The 17,233-nt window shown below is 39.9% G+C and overlaps 1 protein-coding gene across 1 annotated transcript; it reads left to right on the top strand.

Moving 5' to 3' along the window:
• Positions 1-8,409: 8,409 nt before the first annotated feature.
• On the top strand, positions 8,410-15,941 carry SRSF3 (serine and arginine rich splicing factor 3). Its single transcript, XM_043907309.1, has 6 exons — positions 8,410-8,542; positions 10,255-10,462; positions 11,715-11,849; positions 14,008-14,046; positions 14,255-14,341; positions 14,508-15,941. The coding sequence occupies exons 2-6, from the start codon at positions 10,257-10,259 to the stop codon at positions 14,533-14,535; spliced, it is 495 nt and encodes a 164-aa protein (XP_043763244.1). The 5' UTR covers positions 8,410-8,542; positions 10,255-10,256; the 3' UTR covers positions 14,536-15,941.
• The last annotated feature ends 1,292 nt before the right edge of the window (positions 15,942-17,233 follow it).

The following is a 17,233-nucleotide window of genomic DNA, read 5'->3' on the forward strand; positions in this document are numbered from 1 at the left end:
TCATTCCTTAATGTCATCCAACATTTAGTCGGTGTTCAGATCCCACATCAACTGTCTATCGGGAGACAGAATGAGATTTCACAGATACAAAGTTCAGTCTCACAAGACCACCCTCCACTTCAGGAATTTTGGTAGGGATTGCACCGAATCTGTAGCTTGCTTTGGGTACTATTGCCATTTTAACACTATTAAGTCATTTAATCCATGAATAGGGGATATTTTGCTTGTTAGAATTTTAAGTCTGCTATGATAGACCTTTGAAATAGTTCAGAGGATTAAATGTACTAAATATACAAGTGTTGCTTGATACATTTAAAGGAATTAAATCAGTCAAGTGTGTAAATAATGTTAACTGTTTAGGAAAATTCTGCTTAACTTCTGATTTTTTTTTTTTTTTTTTGGCCCCTCCATGCAGCCTGTAGGATGTTAGTTACCCAACCAGGAATCAGACCATTGCCCCCCTGCATTGGAAGTGTGGTGTCCTAACCAATGGACCACAGGGAAGTCCCTTGATTCTATTAAAGACTTATCTAAGGATGGTGGGAATTATTGATCTTATTTTAAAAATTAGTTTCTTAGAAAATAAAATAACAATGATTGGAAGTTTAGCTTAACTATACGGAAAGAAACGGATTTAAGAACTTGAAACTTTGGGGACTTCCCTGGTGGTCCAGTGGCCAAGACTTTGAGCTCCCAATGCAGCCGTCTAGGGTTCATTCTCTGCTCAGGGAACTAGATCACACATGCCGCAACTAAGAGTTCTCATGCTGCAACTAAAGATCCCACATGCCCAAACTACGACATGGTGTAGCCAAATAAAATAAATAAATACTCCAACTAATAAAAAAATTAAAAAAAAAAAAAAAAAAAGATCCCACATGCCCAAACTACGACATGGTGTAGCCAAATAAAATAAATAAATAAAAAGAATTGGAAACTTTGACAAATTTAACATTAATCAGAACTCCAGAATCAATCACTATGCTTTTCCAGGCACTAGAACCCTCCTCAGAAGATAAAATGTCCAGGGAATTTCCTGGCAGTCCAGTGTTTAGGACGCCATACTTCTACTGCAGGGGGCAAGGGGTTTGTTTGATCACAGGTTGGGGAAGTAAGATCCTGCAGCCAAATAAATAAATAGTCCAACTGTCACCTGGAATCTTCCACATGGTGGAGGGCGGAAAATCTCCTGGGTGAGCTTTCCATGCTACTAACAGACCACTGTAGCAGCTCTCTGAGCCTTCCAGAGAGAAAACAATTAATGTTTATTGACTGAAAGTGATGGATTCAGATTTGCTTCTCTGAAAGCACTTAGTAGCTTGGTAAATACTTGACATACAAATAAATACAAGTATAACATGAACATTTTACATATTCATAAAATTTCACATCTATTCCTCACTTTGTGCTTCAACCACACTGCCCTATTTTTCTTTAATTCCTCTAACTTGCTACAATAACTTCATGTATTCAGTACCCTCTTCCAGGAACTTTCCTTCTCACAAACTTTGCCAGACATCTCCTGCTTCTGCTAAATCATCACTTCCTCCAGGAAGCCTCCTTTGGTTTACCTAATCAGGCCAATCTTTCTTATGATATGGTCTTAAGACACCATTTCCCTCTTCAGACCATTTTCTACATAAGTAATTTCACAACCAGTTATGTGATTCTTTTTCTAGTTCCCCTATATCTTGGACCTTAGCCCCATGATGGGAACTGAATGAGTGATTGTTAAATACGCAGTATGATCCAAAGAACTGTTTCAGGGACTTCCCTGGTGGTCCAGTGGTTAAGAATCTGCACTTCAGATAGAGGGGGTGCAGGTTCAATCCCTAGTCAAGCAACTAAGATCCCACATGCTGTGTGATGTAACCTAAAAAAAAAAAAAAAAAAAAAAAAACTAGTTCAGGGAATAATATAAAAATACATAGAAGGGCCATATGTCAAAGGATCAAGGCAATTAGGTTTAAAAAACTTTAAACTATGTGATTTGCAGAAGCACTATTTTCATATAGTTGTCCAGGACATAGAATTAAAATGAGTTTTTAAATGATCATTTGTTGTCATTGTGTGGTTATTTTCCACTCGTCCATGTCGAGCAACACCATCCAACAGATACAATGTGAGCCACACACTTAATTTTAAGTGTTCTGGTAGCCACAGTCAAAATGTATAAAGAAACAGATGAATTTAATTGTAATAATATAGTTGATTTAACCCAATGCATAAAAACATCATCATTTCAACATGTAATCAGTATAAAAAACAAGTAAGATCTTTACATTATTTTTGAATACCAAGGTTTTGAAATCCAGGAAGAATTTTTACATTTATAGTACATGTCAATTTGGACTGAAATAACCCCGTGAGCCTAGTGGTGGACACTATAACCCTAGACCAATTTCCAGTCTTCTCTGTCCTCCTCTGTGCCCTGGGCGGCTGACCTGGGCTTGCATCACTCAGCTCTCTTGTCCTCAGATTTCCAGATAGCCTTGGGCAATAGAAGGCACTATTAAAAGATGGGAGTATAGAAAGAGGAAGAATTCCAGTTATTTCATTTCTGGCCACCCCCACCCCTGCCTGAACTGGGCTGCCACATTTCCTCCACCTAAGGGCCTCTCTTCATAGCTATAGCGTTGGTCTGGTTCTGGTAACCCTGCTCCCTTCCTTGCCCCATTGGGCCTAGAAGAGGTGCCTCTGGGAGTTCCCCACTGCCCTGTGGATTTTTTTAACCCGAACCTCTGTAAATAATTACCTCTTCAGTTAACCCTTTGTTTGGTATGCCATCTGCATCCTGTGAGGACACTGATTATATCAAGCAGTTAATAAACTATTGTTATTATGGTCTACACTCTCAACAGATTTTTGTTCGTGGATACTTGAGATCAATCACAATATTGAAAAGTTCTATTTGTTATACATAATGCTAATAATGCCTGACCATCAATAGTTTTTTTTTTTTCTTTTTAAAAAAATTCTTATTTTTGGCTGCCCTGGGTCTGCATGCAGGCTTTCTCTAGTTGTGTTTAGTGGGGGCTATTCTCTAGTTGAGCTTCTCATTGAGGTGGGTTCTCTTATTGTGGAGCACAGGCTCTAGGTTGCAGTGGTTTCAGTAGTGGTGTTCCTCAGGCTTCGTTGCCTCCAGGCATGTGGGATCTTCCTAGACCAGGAATGGAATCAGTATCCCTTGCATTGCACGGTGAATTCTTTAACCACTGGACCATCAGGGAAGCCCAATAATTTTTTTAATAAAAAAAAAAAGTACTTAACCTACTGTATACCATAGAGAACTATACTCAATACTTAAAAAAGATTGTTTTTTAATTTTATTTTTTGGCTTTACCAGGGACTTGCGGGAGATCCCCATTAGGAATTGAATCCAGGCCACAGAAGTGAAAGTACTGAGTCCTAACTGCTGGACTGTCAGGGAATTCCCTCTACTCAATATTTTGTAATAAAAGAATAAAAGAATCTGGAAAAGAATATATATATGAGATATATATATATATATTAATCACTCTGCTATACACCTGAAACTAACACGACACTGTAAACGAAGTGTACTTCAATTAAAAAAAATTTTTTTTCTAAGCACTTAGCAAATTGGTAGCAGGCAAATTTTAGAATTGTAACATAGCTTAGAGTCATGGTTCTAGACGAGGTAATGAGAAGTCTGTGTCAGAGTAATTAATTTCTGTATTTGGAATCCTCCTGTTTGCAAGTAACAGATAAAAAAAAACTGAAAGTGACTTAGAATCAGAGGCAGAGGTAGGGAACATGTATGTTCACACAACTGGAAATCTCAAAAATGGAACTGGGTTCAGTGTTTCTTCACCAAGAGTCTGGTCCCCATCTCTCAGCTCTCCCTCTCTTTTGGTTGGGGGTCTTATTGCAGGCTGCTTCCTCCCTTCTAGAAAGAGGATGGCTGCCAGGTTCAAGACCCTGCTAGTCAGAGAAAAGGAACATACCTCTCTGCTGACAAGATAGCTAGTTCATGGAAGCAATACTGTACATCAATAATTACACTGCTCTTATAAATTTATGTGGGCATTTTTGGTAGTATACAACTCACAGAGTCTTAAACTGGAAGGGTTTCTGTATAAAGGATAATAGATTATGGCTAGAATGCAGTTAATACAGAACCTGATGATATAAAGATAACCCCAGGAAGTTATCTTTAGAGTTCAAATTTGCAATCACCTTAACCAAGAGCCCAAGCACAGTTTTATGACTTGTAAAAAATACGGAAGATGAAAATTGCTAAAATCTTATATTCTACATTTAGATTATGGCTATTAAAAGTTTTAAAATAACTGTAATTTTGCAAATTACAAGTCCCATTAGCTGACAGGTCTGGTTGGATTACTCATCCATTCCTGAACTAATGGGGGTAAGGCAGGGAGGCTACTAAGAATGGGGATGATTTAATTAACTAGGGGTGCTCATGCCTCTACCCCTAAAAAAGTAGGGTATAGGATCCAACCACACTTAAGTCAATAACACGGTTTACTGTGAGAATCGTTCCTCAGAGAAAGTCAAAAGATACTTGTTTACTACAACGTATGATGCCCATCCAAGAATTTCTGATATGTTCACTTGAAGCTTCCTATGATTCTAGGGTCTAGACAAGAGTGGTTGGTGGTTGAATAAATTTAAAGGAACATTAAAATAGTCTATAATTTAAATGGATAATTCACTGGGCTGTGGTGTGGATGACCACAAGAAGAGGTTCAGAACGTATTTGAAAATACAGCAGGAGGGATTAAGAGTGCTCCACTGAAAAATGCACACTAGACTAGCATTCGGAGAAGGCAACGGCACCCCACTCCAGTACTCTTGCCTGGAAAATCCCATGGATGGAGGAGCCTGGTGGGTTGCAGTCCATCGGGTCGCTAAGAGTCGGACACGACTGAGCGACTTCCCTTTCACTTTTCACTTTCATGCATTGGAGAAGGAAATGGCAACCCACTCCAGTGTTCTTGCCTGGAGAATCCCAGGGACGGGGGAGCCTGGTGGGCTGCCGTCTATGGGGTCGCATAGAGTCAGACACGACTGAAGTGACTTAGCAGCAGCAGCAGCAGCAGGCTAGCATTACACACACACATAATAACAACAAAAATAGGGGAAATGGTGGGAAAGAATGGGATATGAGATGTGAAAAGAGCAATATTTTTTTTGAACAAAGATTGAGCCAGCTGATTGACATACATCATTTAATTACTTAATTAACCAAATATGTTTGATCACCTGCTGTGTATCAGGCTTGCTTCCTGGCCCTGGGGATGCAGGAGTGACCACAGGAGACCAAAGCTGAAGTTCTTGTGAGGGGAGACAGTACACAACAACCCTGCATTGCTATAATTACTCCATTTTATAGAGAGGAAAGTGATCTTGAGTGACAGTAAGGGACTCTTCTGCAGACACTTTTAACAGTAAGTAGCAGGAGTACTATGGTCGAAATCCAGGATAGTCTGACTTAAAAAAGGCTTTGCTTTGGGACTTCCCTGGCAGCCCAGTGGTTAAGCCTCTATGATTCCACTGCAGGGGGCCCAGTTTTAATTCCTGGCCCGGAACCAAGGTCCCACATGCTGCTGGGTGCAGCCAAAAAAAAAAAAAAAAAAAAAAAGCTTTGGTTTGATAGAAGGAAATAAAAGAGGAGAACAATTTACCTTGGAGGAGGGGAGCAAATCAAAGCAAATTTATGTGAGCCAGAAAAGAAAAGCAATTAGAGAAGGAAAGAAAAGTAAGAAATGGAAAGGTTCTGCTAGAATCCCTCACCTGGTAAACACCCAAGGTAAGGCCAGCTCAGGGTCTGCCTCAACTACTGCATTTCTCCTTCCCTACTCTTCCCTTGCTGGTACGGAAGCCCCATTTTACAGATATAAAAACTAAGGCTCAGGGCTATTCAGTTCAGCTCAGTCACTCAGTCATGTCCAACTCTGCAACCCCATGAATCTCAGCACGCCAGGCCACCCTGTCCATCACCAACTCCCGGAGTTTACTCAAACTCATGTCCATCGAGTCGGTGATGCCATCCAGCCATCTCATCCTCTGTCATCCCCTTCTCCTGCCCCCAATCCCTCCCAGCATCAGGGTCTTTTCCAATGAGTCAACTCTTTGCATGAGGTGGCCAAAGTACTGGAGTTTCAGCTTCAGCATCAGTCCTTCCAATGAACACCCAGGACTGATCTCCTTTAGGATGGACTGGCTAGATCACCTTGCAGTCCAAGGGACTCTCAAGAGTCTTCTCCAACACCACAGTTCAAAAGCATCAATTCTTTGGCGCTCAGCTTTCTTCACAGTCCAACTCTCACATCCATACCTGACCACCGGAAAAACCATAGCCTTGACTAGACGGACCTTTGTTGGCAAAGTAATGTCTCTGCTTTTTAATATGCTATCTAGGTTGGTCATAACTTTCCTTCCAAGGAGTAAGTGTCTTTAATTTCATGGCTGAAATCACCATCTGCAGTGATTTTGGAGCCCAGAAAAATAAAGTCAGCCACTGTTTCCACTGTTTCCCCATCTATTTGCCATGAAGTGATGAGACCAGATGCCATGATCTTAGTTTTCTGAATGTTGAGCTTTAAGCCAACTTTTTCACTCTCCTCTTTCTCTTTCATCAAGAGGCTTTTTAGTTCCTCTTCACTTTCTGCCGTAAGGGTGGTGTCATCTGCATATCTCAGGTTATTGATATTTCTCCCTGCAATCTTGATTCCAGCTTGTGCTTCTTCCAGCCCAGCGTTTCTCATGATGTATTTACTCTGCATATAAGTTAAATAAGCAGGGTGACAATATACAGCCTTGATGTACTCCTTTTCTTATTTGAAACCAGTCTGTTGTTCCATGTCCAGTTCTAACTGTTGCTTCCTGACCTGCATATAGGTTTCTCAAGAGGCAGGTCAGGTGATCTTAAATCTTTGTATTTCCCCCCTACTACGGATAAACCTTTTAGAGCCACAGTAAGAGAACACCTGAGAGAAACAAAACAATAATTGGTATATCTTTCAGGTAACGGTGGAAAAATACAAGTTGTTACAGTTTCTCTTGTGAGCAGATTTAGCATTAAGTCAGACTCCACTGAATCTGCTTGCAAAGCGGGACACCCGGGTGGATCCCTGGGTCGGGAAAATTCCTTCGAGGAGGAAATGGCAACCCACTCCAGTATTCTTGCCTGGAAAATCCTGGTGAGCTCCATGAGTCCATGGGGTAGCGAAAGAGTCGGACACGACTGAACAACTAACACAGACTCCAGTGAAAGCGGATAGGGAACACCAGGCAAACTTCCTAACTGAAGTCACTGTTCTGAGGAATGGGCTCTTGGTGATTTTTCTGACACGTGTGCTAAGTCGCTACAGTTCCACTCTGGGCTGTAGCCCGCAGGGCTCCTCTGTCCATGGGATTTCCCAGGCAAGAACACTGGAGTGGGTGGGTTGTCATGTCCTCCTCTAGGGCATCTTCCCCCTCCAGGGATCGAACCCACCTCTCTTTTATCTCATTAGCAGGCGGGTTCTTTACCACTAGCGCCACCTGGGAAGCCACAGTCGCTATATTTCTCTCCCAATAGTTAATCTTGTGGCTCTCTCTTTTTTTTTTTTTTTAAGGGTAAGTAGAAAACAGAGGGAGGTATGAGTGACCCACGGACCCCACCCTTGCCCCCAGGCCAATACAGCAACCTTTGCTAGGAGAAAGGCTAGCGCTCGTTCGGGAGCCCTGAATTTAAATTCAATCTTCTTCTGGAACTTCCATTTTTATTTGCTAAATGTGGTAGTTTTCAGATGGCCTGACCAGTCTCATTTGCGTTTGCGTTGCTATTAAACTTCTCAGGAGTCCAGTATAATGCGCCATCGTCTCGGTCAAATCCTGCAGTTTGGGTGAGACATGAGATACCAGCCAGAATTCCACAGACTTTCTAGGTAGGCTTGGGCTTTTCCCTAAGTGTGGGACATCACAAATGTTCATTGACCTTGGGAGCAATTCCGAAGTACTTTTTTAAACCTGATGGTCTTAGTTCCAGGCTAACCGCTTACGAGGATGAAGTAATTAGTGAATACTTTAATAATTATTTAATACTTTAATCTTATTAGGAGCAAAACGTTTTATCAGTGAGAGTGACAGCGGAGGTGTTCTTAAACCCCCGCCTACTTGGAGGTGAGGGAGACGGGACTGAGGATAACTTGGAAGTCAGCAACTGGGGAATTACACCTGAGGGAACTCCGGGCCTGAAACGACCAGAGATGAACACCCCAGTGCCGCCTCTACAGGCAAGGCGGCAAGACCTGAGCGCGCTCCCAGCAACCGCGATTCTCGCAGCGTTTGTAGCCAGTACGTCACGGCGTTCTCCGCCTCTCATTGGGCGAGCCCATCCAATCATGTGACTCTGGTGTGTCGTATAAATAAGGGCGAGGAGAAGGCGGTGGTCCGCCATTTCGTGGACGCCGGGTGTGCGAGAGCATCCGGGAACGCTGGGCGGGAGGGGACTGAGAAGACCTAGCCTAGGTTCTGTGGATTTGGACCTCCGCATTTCTAACCCAAGATCTCGGTAAGCGAACGACTACCAAAGGAATGAGGTGGGAAATGGGCCTTAAAGGGGCCGAAGTGGGGATAGGCCCAATGGCGGCGGTAGGCTGAGACAAAGAGACGCTGCCGCCATTTTGTGACGTTCAGCTCGGGGCTGTGGCGGGGGCTCTCGGCCCCTCGGAGGTATACCCAGGCCTCAAAGTGGGGGTGTTTTTAATCCTGTATTGGTAACGGAGAGGCAGTGAGCCGGGAAGGGCGATTATCCGAGTCGAGGAGAAGGGGGATTCGGTAGTCGGTTGTACTCCAGGCCGCGGCTTTTCAATTTATGGCGCCTTTTTTTTTTTCTTGGCAGCACGTTTCCTTAGGTAGCTTCTCATCGTTTTTTCCCTTCAGGTCACTAATCAAAACTGAGCCTTTCGAACCATATTAATTGATTTCTATACTCACTTTCACTTTTATTTTTATTTTTTAACTTGAGTTCACTTTTTACAATCGGTACCCAATGACTTTTTTTTTTTTTTTAAACCGACTTTCCTTGAGCTGAATTGTTCTGTGACTTTTCCTGTTAATGCGTGGGCCTGAAACTGGTCACCGTAAAGTTTCTGGAAAAGGGGAAAAAAAACCCATTCCCCAGCAGTGGTTTGGCCTCAGAACTCCTGGGCGCAGGGTGGGGTCACGCAAATAGGATGTGTCTGGACTGGTTTTTTTAAAATGGATAAACCCAGAGTGAGAAGAAAATTGTCAAGCCCTTGAGCTGAGTTCATGGGCAGACTGCTCTTTTATGCAATTGATAACTGGCCTATAAGTTGATTAGATATTGCTTAAGTGACTGTGTATTTGAAGTTTGTAAAAACGTAAGCCCCCTTGGGTGGCTTAAATTTTACGCAGCAAATGTTTTTTTCTCTGAGGTGGAATTAACATAAACTTCATTTTAAAGTGCACAATTCAGAGGTATTTAGTATGTTCACATTGTTGTACTATCACCTGACTAGTTTGAACGTCTTTTATACCCAATGAAGTGACCTGTATACCGAAGCATCCATTCACCTTTTGCCCTGTCCTCTCTTCCCAAGCCCTTGGTACCTACTAAAATTTTTCTGAATTTGCCCGTTTTGGATAATTCACATCCTTGGAATCGTAATATGTGCACTATTTTGTGTCTGTTACCTAGAACAGCATGCTCTGATAGGTCATTTCACATTTGTAGCATTTATGGGTATTTGATTCCGGAATAATTTGGATAGTACCTTTTGCTTATCTACCTGTTGCTGGATATTTGGCTTGACACTTTTTGGCTGTTGAGAATAGAGTAAGGTACATTTTTTATTTATTTATTTTTTTGGTACATTTTTAAAAAACAGATTTATCTTGCATTGTGAAGAGTGCTGGTTAACTTGACCTGTGAAGGCACATTAGTATCACTTTTCTTTGTGATTTGTCTTCAGTGAGTTGTTTCATTTTGTTTTTTAATTTGCTTCTGAGTAGGTGATTCTCCTCTTGTAGGTGAAATTAATTGAAATAGATAAAATTCTTAGTTTATACTTTGGTAAACGCTCGTCTGGTGTGTTTTCTTCCCTGCCGCAGCCTCTCCCCCCCCACAATTTGTTCTGGCTTCTATGCAGTTATTGGTAACTTGGGATAGACCTAGCTTTTTGGGTTTTATTTAGTATTGAGCTCTTTAATAAATCTATTTTTCACAGTGGATTATAATATTTTTTATTATTATTATTTCAGAAATGCATCGTGATTCCTGTCCATTGGACTGTAAAGTTTATGTAGGTAATCTTGGAAACAATGGTAACAAGACTGAATTGGAACGAGCTTTTGGCTATTATGGACCACTCCGAAGTGTGTGGGTTGCTAGAAACCCTCCCGGCTTTGCTTTTGTTGAATTTGAAGATCCCCGAGATGCAGCTGATGCTGTTCGAGAGCTAGATGGGAGGTAATTTGTCGATTAATTTAATTAATGATAGTTTATTGTGTTTTAATGTTTAAAATCTCTAGAATGTATGGCTTTTAGGTTTCTTCTTTGATGTTATTGGAAATTTACATAAAACCTTTTTTTGGCAATCAAAAAAGTGAACAATTTGTGAAGATATCTAGGAAGTTTTTTTATTCAGTTGGCCATTGGAGAAAATAATTTTAATGGTCAGTTCTTGGGTGTGTGACTTCATGTGGTTGAAACATTTTAATCTAAATTCACCACAAAGCATCAATCATGTCACCTTTGAATTGTGTCTAAATAATTGTGGATCAATCATCCCTCTTAATGACCACAGATTGTAAGTGGATGATGGTTATATGGGTTTATTGTACTATTATCTTTTTGATACATGTTGGAAATATTTGTTTAAGAAGTGCATCATATAACAATATTTCCCTTTGCATTACAATATTCTGTTAGCTGGCTGGTAAGTTAACACCTGAGTCTTAACAGTGAACAAGTGTGTTGCTCTTCTTCCTGGCATTTGAAAACTATTGGGTTTCATGAAACCAAGGAAAAGAATTAAGATCCAAAAATTAAAGGGTCTGTGAGTTGATATGTAAAAGGTCATTTATCTGAGCAGATTACAGAAACATTTTTCCAGGACCCCACCTCTTCCCAATCACTGTCCACATATCTAAACTTAGTGGTTGTGGACCAATGAGTAGGTGGAATATAAAGGTCTTTTTTTTTTTTTTCTTTTTTAATTGTTCTCAGCTACAGTTTCTTGTGTTTAAACTGTTGTGTGATGATTGAAGGGAAAGGAAAATGTAAAATGTCCAGGATGCTTCTGTCCGGTTTACTGTTGTTTGCTTAGAGGGGATAGGGAGGAGAGAGACCAACAAATAAGAGTATTTATGGTTGGTAAACAGTTGCTGCAACTTGCCAAGGAAGAAGTCAAAACAGGATGTTCAGATGAACTAGCTTGGAGGATGAATCCATAGGTTTTCATACTTAAATTGTAACTTAACATTGAGCCCAGTGATCAGACTAACAGCAATAAAACATAAGGAAGTTGGTTTTCTTTACTAGAAAAAGATAAGGAACTAAAACTTGCTTTGGTATTAAGGATTCTGCAGACATTCAGTTGGATTCTTTGCAAAGAAGCTAGCTAGCTATAAGAGGGGGCTTTTTGTTTTTTCTTTCCTTTAATACACGTCTCTCAAAATTAGTTTGGCTGTTTTGAATTTACTGTTTCTTTTCCTCCTAGAACACTGTGTGGCTGCCGAGTAAGAGTGGAACTATCGAATGGTGAAAAGAGAAGTCGTAATCGTGGCCCACCTCCTTCTTGGGGTCGTCGCCCTCGAGATGATTATCGGAGGAGGAGTCCTCCACCTCGACGCAGGTACTTAGAGAGAGCGTGTTTAGAGGTGTTGGTGTAATGGAGTAGCTAATAGGAACAGGTATCTCTCTTAAAGTTTGTTGGTGGGTTTTAACTTTGAAGAATCAGGTTTTTATGAAGCGTTTGCTGGGTGTAGTTTGGGATATGTGAGTTGTGCTGAGTGTTGGCTTTTGTCTTTAGGTCACTGTTCATGTTGGTAGTCAGTAACTTCTATCTTGGATCTGTCTTCTAGTTCATCTTCTAGTTGCATCTTTCCAAGTCTTCCCTTATACTTCAGTTTAGGCCTTTTTCCATTTCTTGACTCCATAATGACAAACATTACATTCAACTCTAGCTCTTCACAAAAATGTGTTTTCTACTGTTAGCACGATTGTAATATTTATCAAACAGGCAGCTGTTTTATTGTTACAACTGGTAAAGTAGAAATCATTCTGAAACTAAAGTCACTGACCAATAAAGGGGGCTAAAGTAATCCCAGTCATCTGTTCTTCAAACCCAAATAGGAGAGGATGCAGGTTTTTTTTATAATTGAAAATGGCATCATTCTTGGACCAGGCAGTACTGTCTGGATGCTAACTCCACATCTCCTCAAACCTCCAAAATAGTTTCTATAGGACTGAATTTACCTCTTACAGGTGAGTGAAGTCCTAGGAGATAGGAGTTCAAAATCTTGCCCCTTTTGCTATTTTGAAAAACAAAACAACACACTGTTGCCCATCATAATAAAGAGTATTTGTTAGCTAATAGATGGTTGTACTGATGGCTTGTTTTTCATTTTTTTTTTGTGCTTTTTGGTCCATCTATTAATAAAAATGAACCCCGTTACAGAGTCACCATCATGTCTCTTCTCACCACCCTCTGAGTCTGCATTAGCCAGTCAACTAGCCCTTTCAGCGTCATGTGACCAGCGCGCCCCATTCAGCTTGGCTGGTGTCGTTTCACATGACCCAGGCATGGCCAGTCGTCAGGTTGCACCGCCCTTTGGTTCCCGAGCATGCTGTTTTCTCTCAGCCTTCTCTCCAACCTTAACCAAATCGGCAGCAGCCACCTCGACCGCCCACACATTCCTGGCCAATCAGCTCAGCTGTTTATTTACCAAATGTCTTCACAACAACTACAGCAGCAGCCTTCGGCTAACAAAAAAGCAGGAAAAATCCACAACACCCCCTTCGCCAACCAACTAAATCCAACGCAACATCTGGCAAAACCTTTTCAGCAAATTCTTCCTGGCCGTCAGTCCGGCAGCCTCACCTCACCATTTCTAGCTTGTTGAAACCCAAAAACTAGTAAGTTTTTCCTGCTTATACAGTTTACTGCTGGTTAAAATAAGGAGTAAGCGGCTTAAAGTAATTCTTTTTTCTGGATCAAAGGCTGGCTGTGCATAATTGAATGGTAACGTACATATATATTGCTTGAATAAAACTTTTAAGGGTGATAGGGAACTCATAATGTAACTAGACCTTCAAGTGAAACTTATTTGCATGTGTGAGATGCCAAACTAAAAATTTTAATAACTCTAACAGATTTAGCTTTCCTTTCTAGCAAAAATTTGTTGAATCCTATCACCTTTAAATGGTTTTACTAACAGTTTTCAAAATTTTTAAATTTTGGGGGTGAAGTGGGCCAAGCTAAGGTAATTTTGATAAGTCTAAACACACTCTTAAATGTGACGATCACAAATGCAGTTCTAATGTAGCACTTAATGGCATCAATATTTACACCTAGCGCGTTTTCACAAAATTACACTATCCACCTGGTACCTAAGTCTTGTCATGGACTTACAGGTTTGCATGGGTTCCAAATACTGGTTTATGGTACTGTTTTTGGAACTACTTGTGGGACTACATTTTGGTGTGGTGTTTGGGTAGTGAAGTTAGTTTGACATGAAGTTTTGCATTGGACAGATCTGCTGTGAAGCATTCTTTGTTAAAGTGAATCCATGATTGGAATACCTGCTTTTCACTTGAGCTTTTGGTTCCTTAATCCTTCTGTGCCCTTTTTTTGTTTTGTTTTCCTTTAAAAAGTTTTATTTTTTGGACGATGGGTGCCAGTTCTTCGGCACATTCACTGGGCCCAACAGTGAGATTGAAAAGTTGGGAAATGCCTCACGCCATAAATGCTAATTGACAGTTAGCCTAATTTTCCTGTTTTCCGCTTTTAGATCTCCAAGACGGAGAAGCTTCTCCCGCAGCCGGAGCAGGTAAAGTATCTTTTGGGGGCCACATTCTCAGAAGTGGGAGTGTTTGTGCAATTTGTAAGCTGTTTTCCAGATGACTCAGTTAATGGCAATAGACTCTGACTTTAGTGATGAATCAAGTAACATACAGAACTTTTAGCTTTCAAGAACTACTGAGACATTGTTTGTATAATCCTGAATGGCTCTATTTTTCTTTCTCTCCTTACTTTAGGTCCCTTTCTAGAGATAGGAGAAGAGAGAGATCACTGTCCCGGGAGAGAAATCACAAGCCGTCCCGATCTTTCTCTAGGTCTCGTAGGTAAGATCTTTAATGACCTGAGCCATTTAAGAGCTTGCATACATAATATACTAAAAACAGAAATAAGTCTTTTAAGCTACTAGGACAAAATGTTTATAACTTTATTGTGAAAATCTTTTAAGTTTTGCCTGTAACTGAGTTAACAGATGTAACTTTTACTTTTCAGCCGATCTAGGTCAAATGAAAGGAAATAGAAGACAAGTTTGCAAGAGGAGTGGTGTACAGGAAATAACTTCATTTGACAGGAGTATGTACAGAAAATTCAAGTTTTGTTTGAGACTTCATAAGCTTGGTGCATTTTTAAAATGTTTTAGCTGTTCACATTTGTTTGTCTGTTGGAACAGTGACACAAAGGTGTAATTCTCTATGGTTTGAAATGGATCATATGGGGCATGTAATATCAAGAATTGTTACTTTACAATGTTCCCTTAAGCAAAATTTAATTTGCTTTGAATTTTAGTCTTGCATAGGCTGATAATAAACCTCTTAACTCCTGCCCAGCTAAAGTCAATGTTTAACATTATGGAAATAAAAACTGGCAAAAATTGGAAGATTTTTTTTCAACATAGCTGGGATATGGTATGCAGCTGTAGTTAAGCAGTTTTTAAACTGCTGTGAACTCAAAAACCAGCTGGAAAAATTAAAGCTTCACCCTTAAACTAGATTAGAGGTTTAAAAATCCCACTAGTCTTCACACTGGACAAAAGGTTGTCCAGTTGGTGTAGAATCTAAGAAGTTTCAAGGAAGTTAGTTTACCTTTGCTTTAGGTTGTAAGTTCCTTCTGTGATTGCTGTATATGAATACATAGCTCTTTGTAACGTTCTTTATTTGGAAATCTGAGATACTCAAGATAACAAATGTCCTGCCAGTTTAAGGGTACATTGTAGAGCTGAACTGAGTTACTGTGCAAGATTCTTTTTTCATGCTGTCATTTGTAATATGTTTTGTGAGAATCCTTGGGATTAAAGTTTTGGTTACAAATTGTTGTTTAACCTGAAAGCCTGTTTTTCCTTGCAAAACTAAAATCTGAGCTTGGTACCAAGTCCAGGTATAACATTCCTATTGGAAGCCATACTTATATTTTCTTGTAAAGTGCTTTTGAAAATAAAATATAAGCATAATTGTAATAGTTGAACCCACTATTACCATAGTTCTTGTCCCACAGAAGGCAGTTGGTTACACAAATCTTATTTTTTAAGAAATAACGTTCGAGGCTTTTGAAGTGAAGGGACTTTCTGGTGTCCACCTAAGTGATATGTTTTTAGGAGCAGAAGCCAGTTTAAAGTCCATGATTATTCAGTGACCAACATTTTAAAGTATAGCCACCTGATACATTATAATCCAAAGTTGCCAGTAAAAAGCTTTTATCACTAGCATGACAATGTTCCACAGAGCTTTAAAAATTGCTTCCATTTTATATAATTTGAGGTGTTGCATGGGAATTCTAAATTGATCCATCATTATGTGAAATTCACTACATGGTTCAAATGTAACAGTGCAGAATTGAAATATGGAGGCATGCATAATCTTCCTCTTAAATATCTAGAGGAGTTGTAATTTCAAACTTCTGTGCAATTAGATTAAATCATAATGCAACAGTCTTGTGGCTTAGTTTCCTTAAATGTGCTATTTAAAGATAGTTTTGAATTGTGCTATACTGACTTTTCTTTAACATGAAAGACAAGTCATTGTGTTAATCTATAAGGATGTTTTATAAGAAATTCATCCTAAACAAGTTTATTTCCAGTGGTCCTTCTTAACCTTTCACGAAAGTGTCAAGGGAGAAGAGTCCTGGGTATCACAGCAGAGAACTGGTGTCAGTGGAGTTCAGTATGATCCTTGCTGGCAGAAGACATTTATAAAACTGCCTACTTACTGAGAGCTCAGGCTTTGGGCCTTCTGGCCTTTCATAATGAGCTTAAAAACTGTTGGGATCAAGCAGGGCAAGATAGCTACTGATTCGTGGAAGTAATTCAGTACATCAATATTACACTGCCCTTATAATGAACGTGAATACTTTTGACAGTATGCAACTTGCAGAGTCTCACATTGGGCTTCTGTAAAAAGGAAAGATTATAGCTACAAAGTGGCGAATACAGACCCAATATAAAGTTAACTGATTTATCCTTAGGATCCAAATTTGCAATCACTTTAACCAGAAGCCTTAGCACAGTTTTATGGCTTGTTAAAAAATATAGAAGGTAGAAATTATTAAAACTTTGCATTCTACGTTTACATTGTGGCTTTTAGAAAGGTCTCTGTAGTTAACTAATTTCTGAAATTACAAGTCCCATTGGCCAGTTGTGTCTTGGATTCTCAGTTGAATATTATACTGAAAGCAGTCACAGAAACTGACTTGTGATGTAATGATAACAGGTGTTCACTAGAGGTCACTGTTAACACTTGGTGATAAGGAACATGTCTTAAGGATTATAGTTTTTATTTTTGCAGGAATAGTTAATTCTATGGTTCTTATTTCATTGTGGGTTACTTCTGACCTCCATATCTTAAGCAAAAAGAGAAGTTTTAATTTTATGAGATATAGATACCTTTTACCAACTATTTCTATGTTTTTTACAGTTCCTTAAAAGATAATGTGATCAGTAGATGGCATCACCACCTTTTTTAGTTAGACTCACCCATATTTGGATGGAAAGTCCTGGTTGCTTTTTATTGGCATGTTGTGGTTCATATTTCTGCAGTGCTTTATCAGGAATGGTATTTTCCAGGCCTACTGATTCATTTTTCCATCCCTGGGTTATATAAGAACCACTGGTTTAGTACTTTGTATTAATGTGCTTTTGTTTTCAGAATCCCCAACATGATTTAGTTGTCAGACCTGGTTGGTGGCAATGTCTTCCAGTTGTATATTTTTGTACTAGACTGTTGCCT

Source organism: Cervus elaphus, chromosome 7, assembly GCF_910594005.1.
Source record: "Cervus elaphus chromosome 7, mCerEla1.1, whole genome shotgun sequence".
In the NCBI taxonomy this organism is placed as follows: domain Eukaryota; kingdom Metazoa; phylum Chordata; class Mammalia; order Artiodactyla; family Cervidae; genus Cervus; species Cervus elaphus.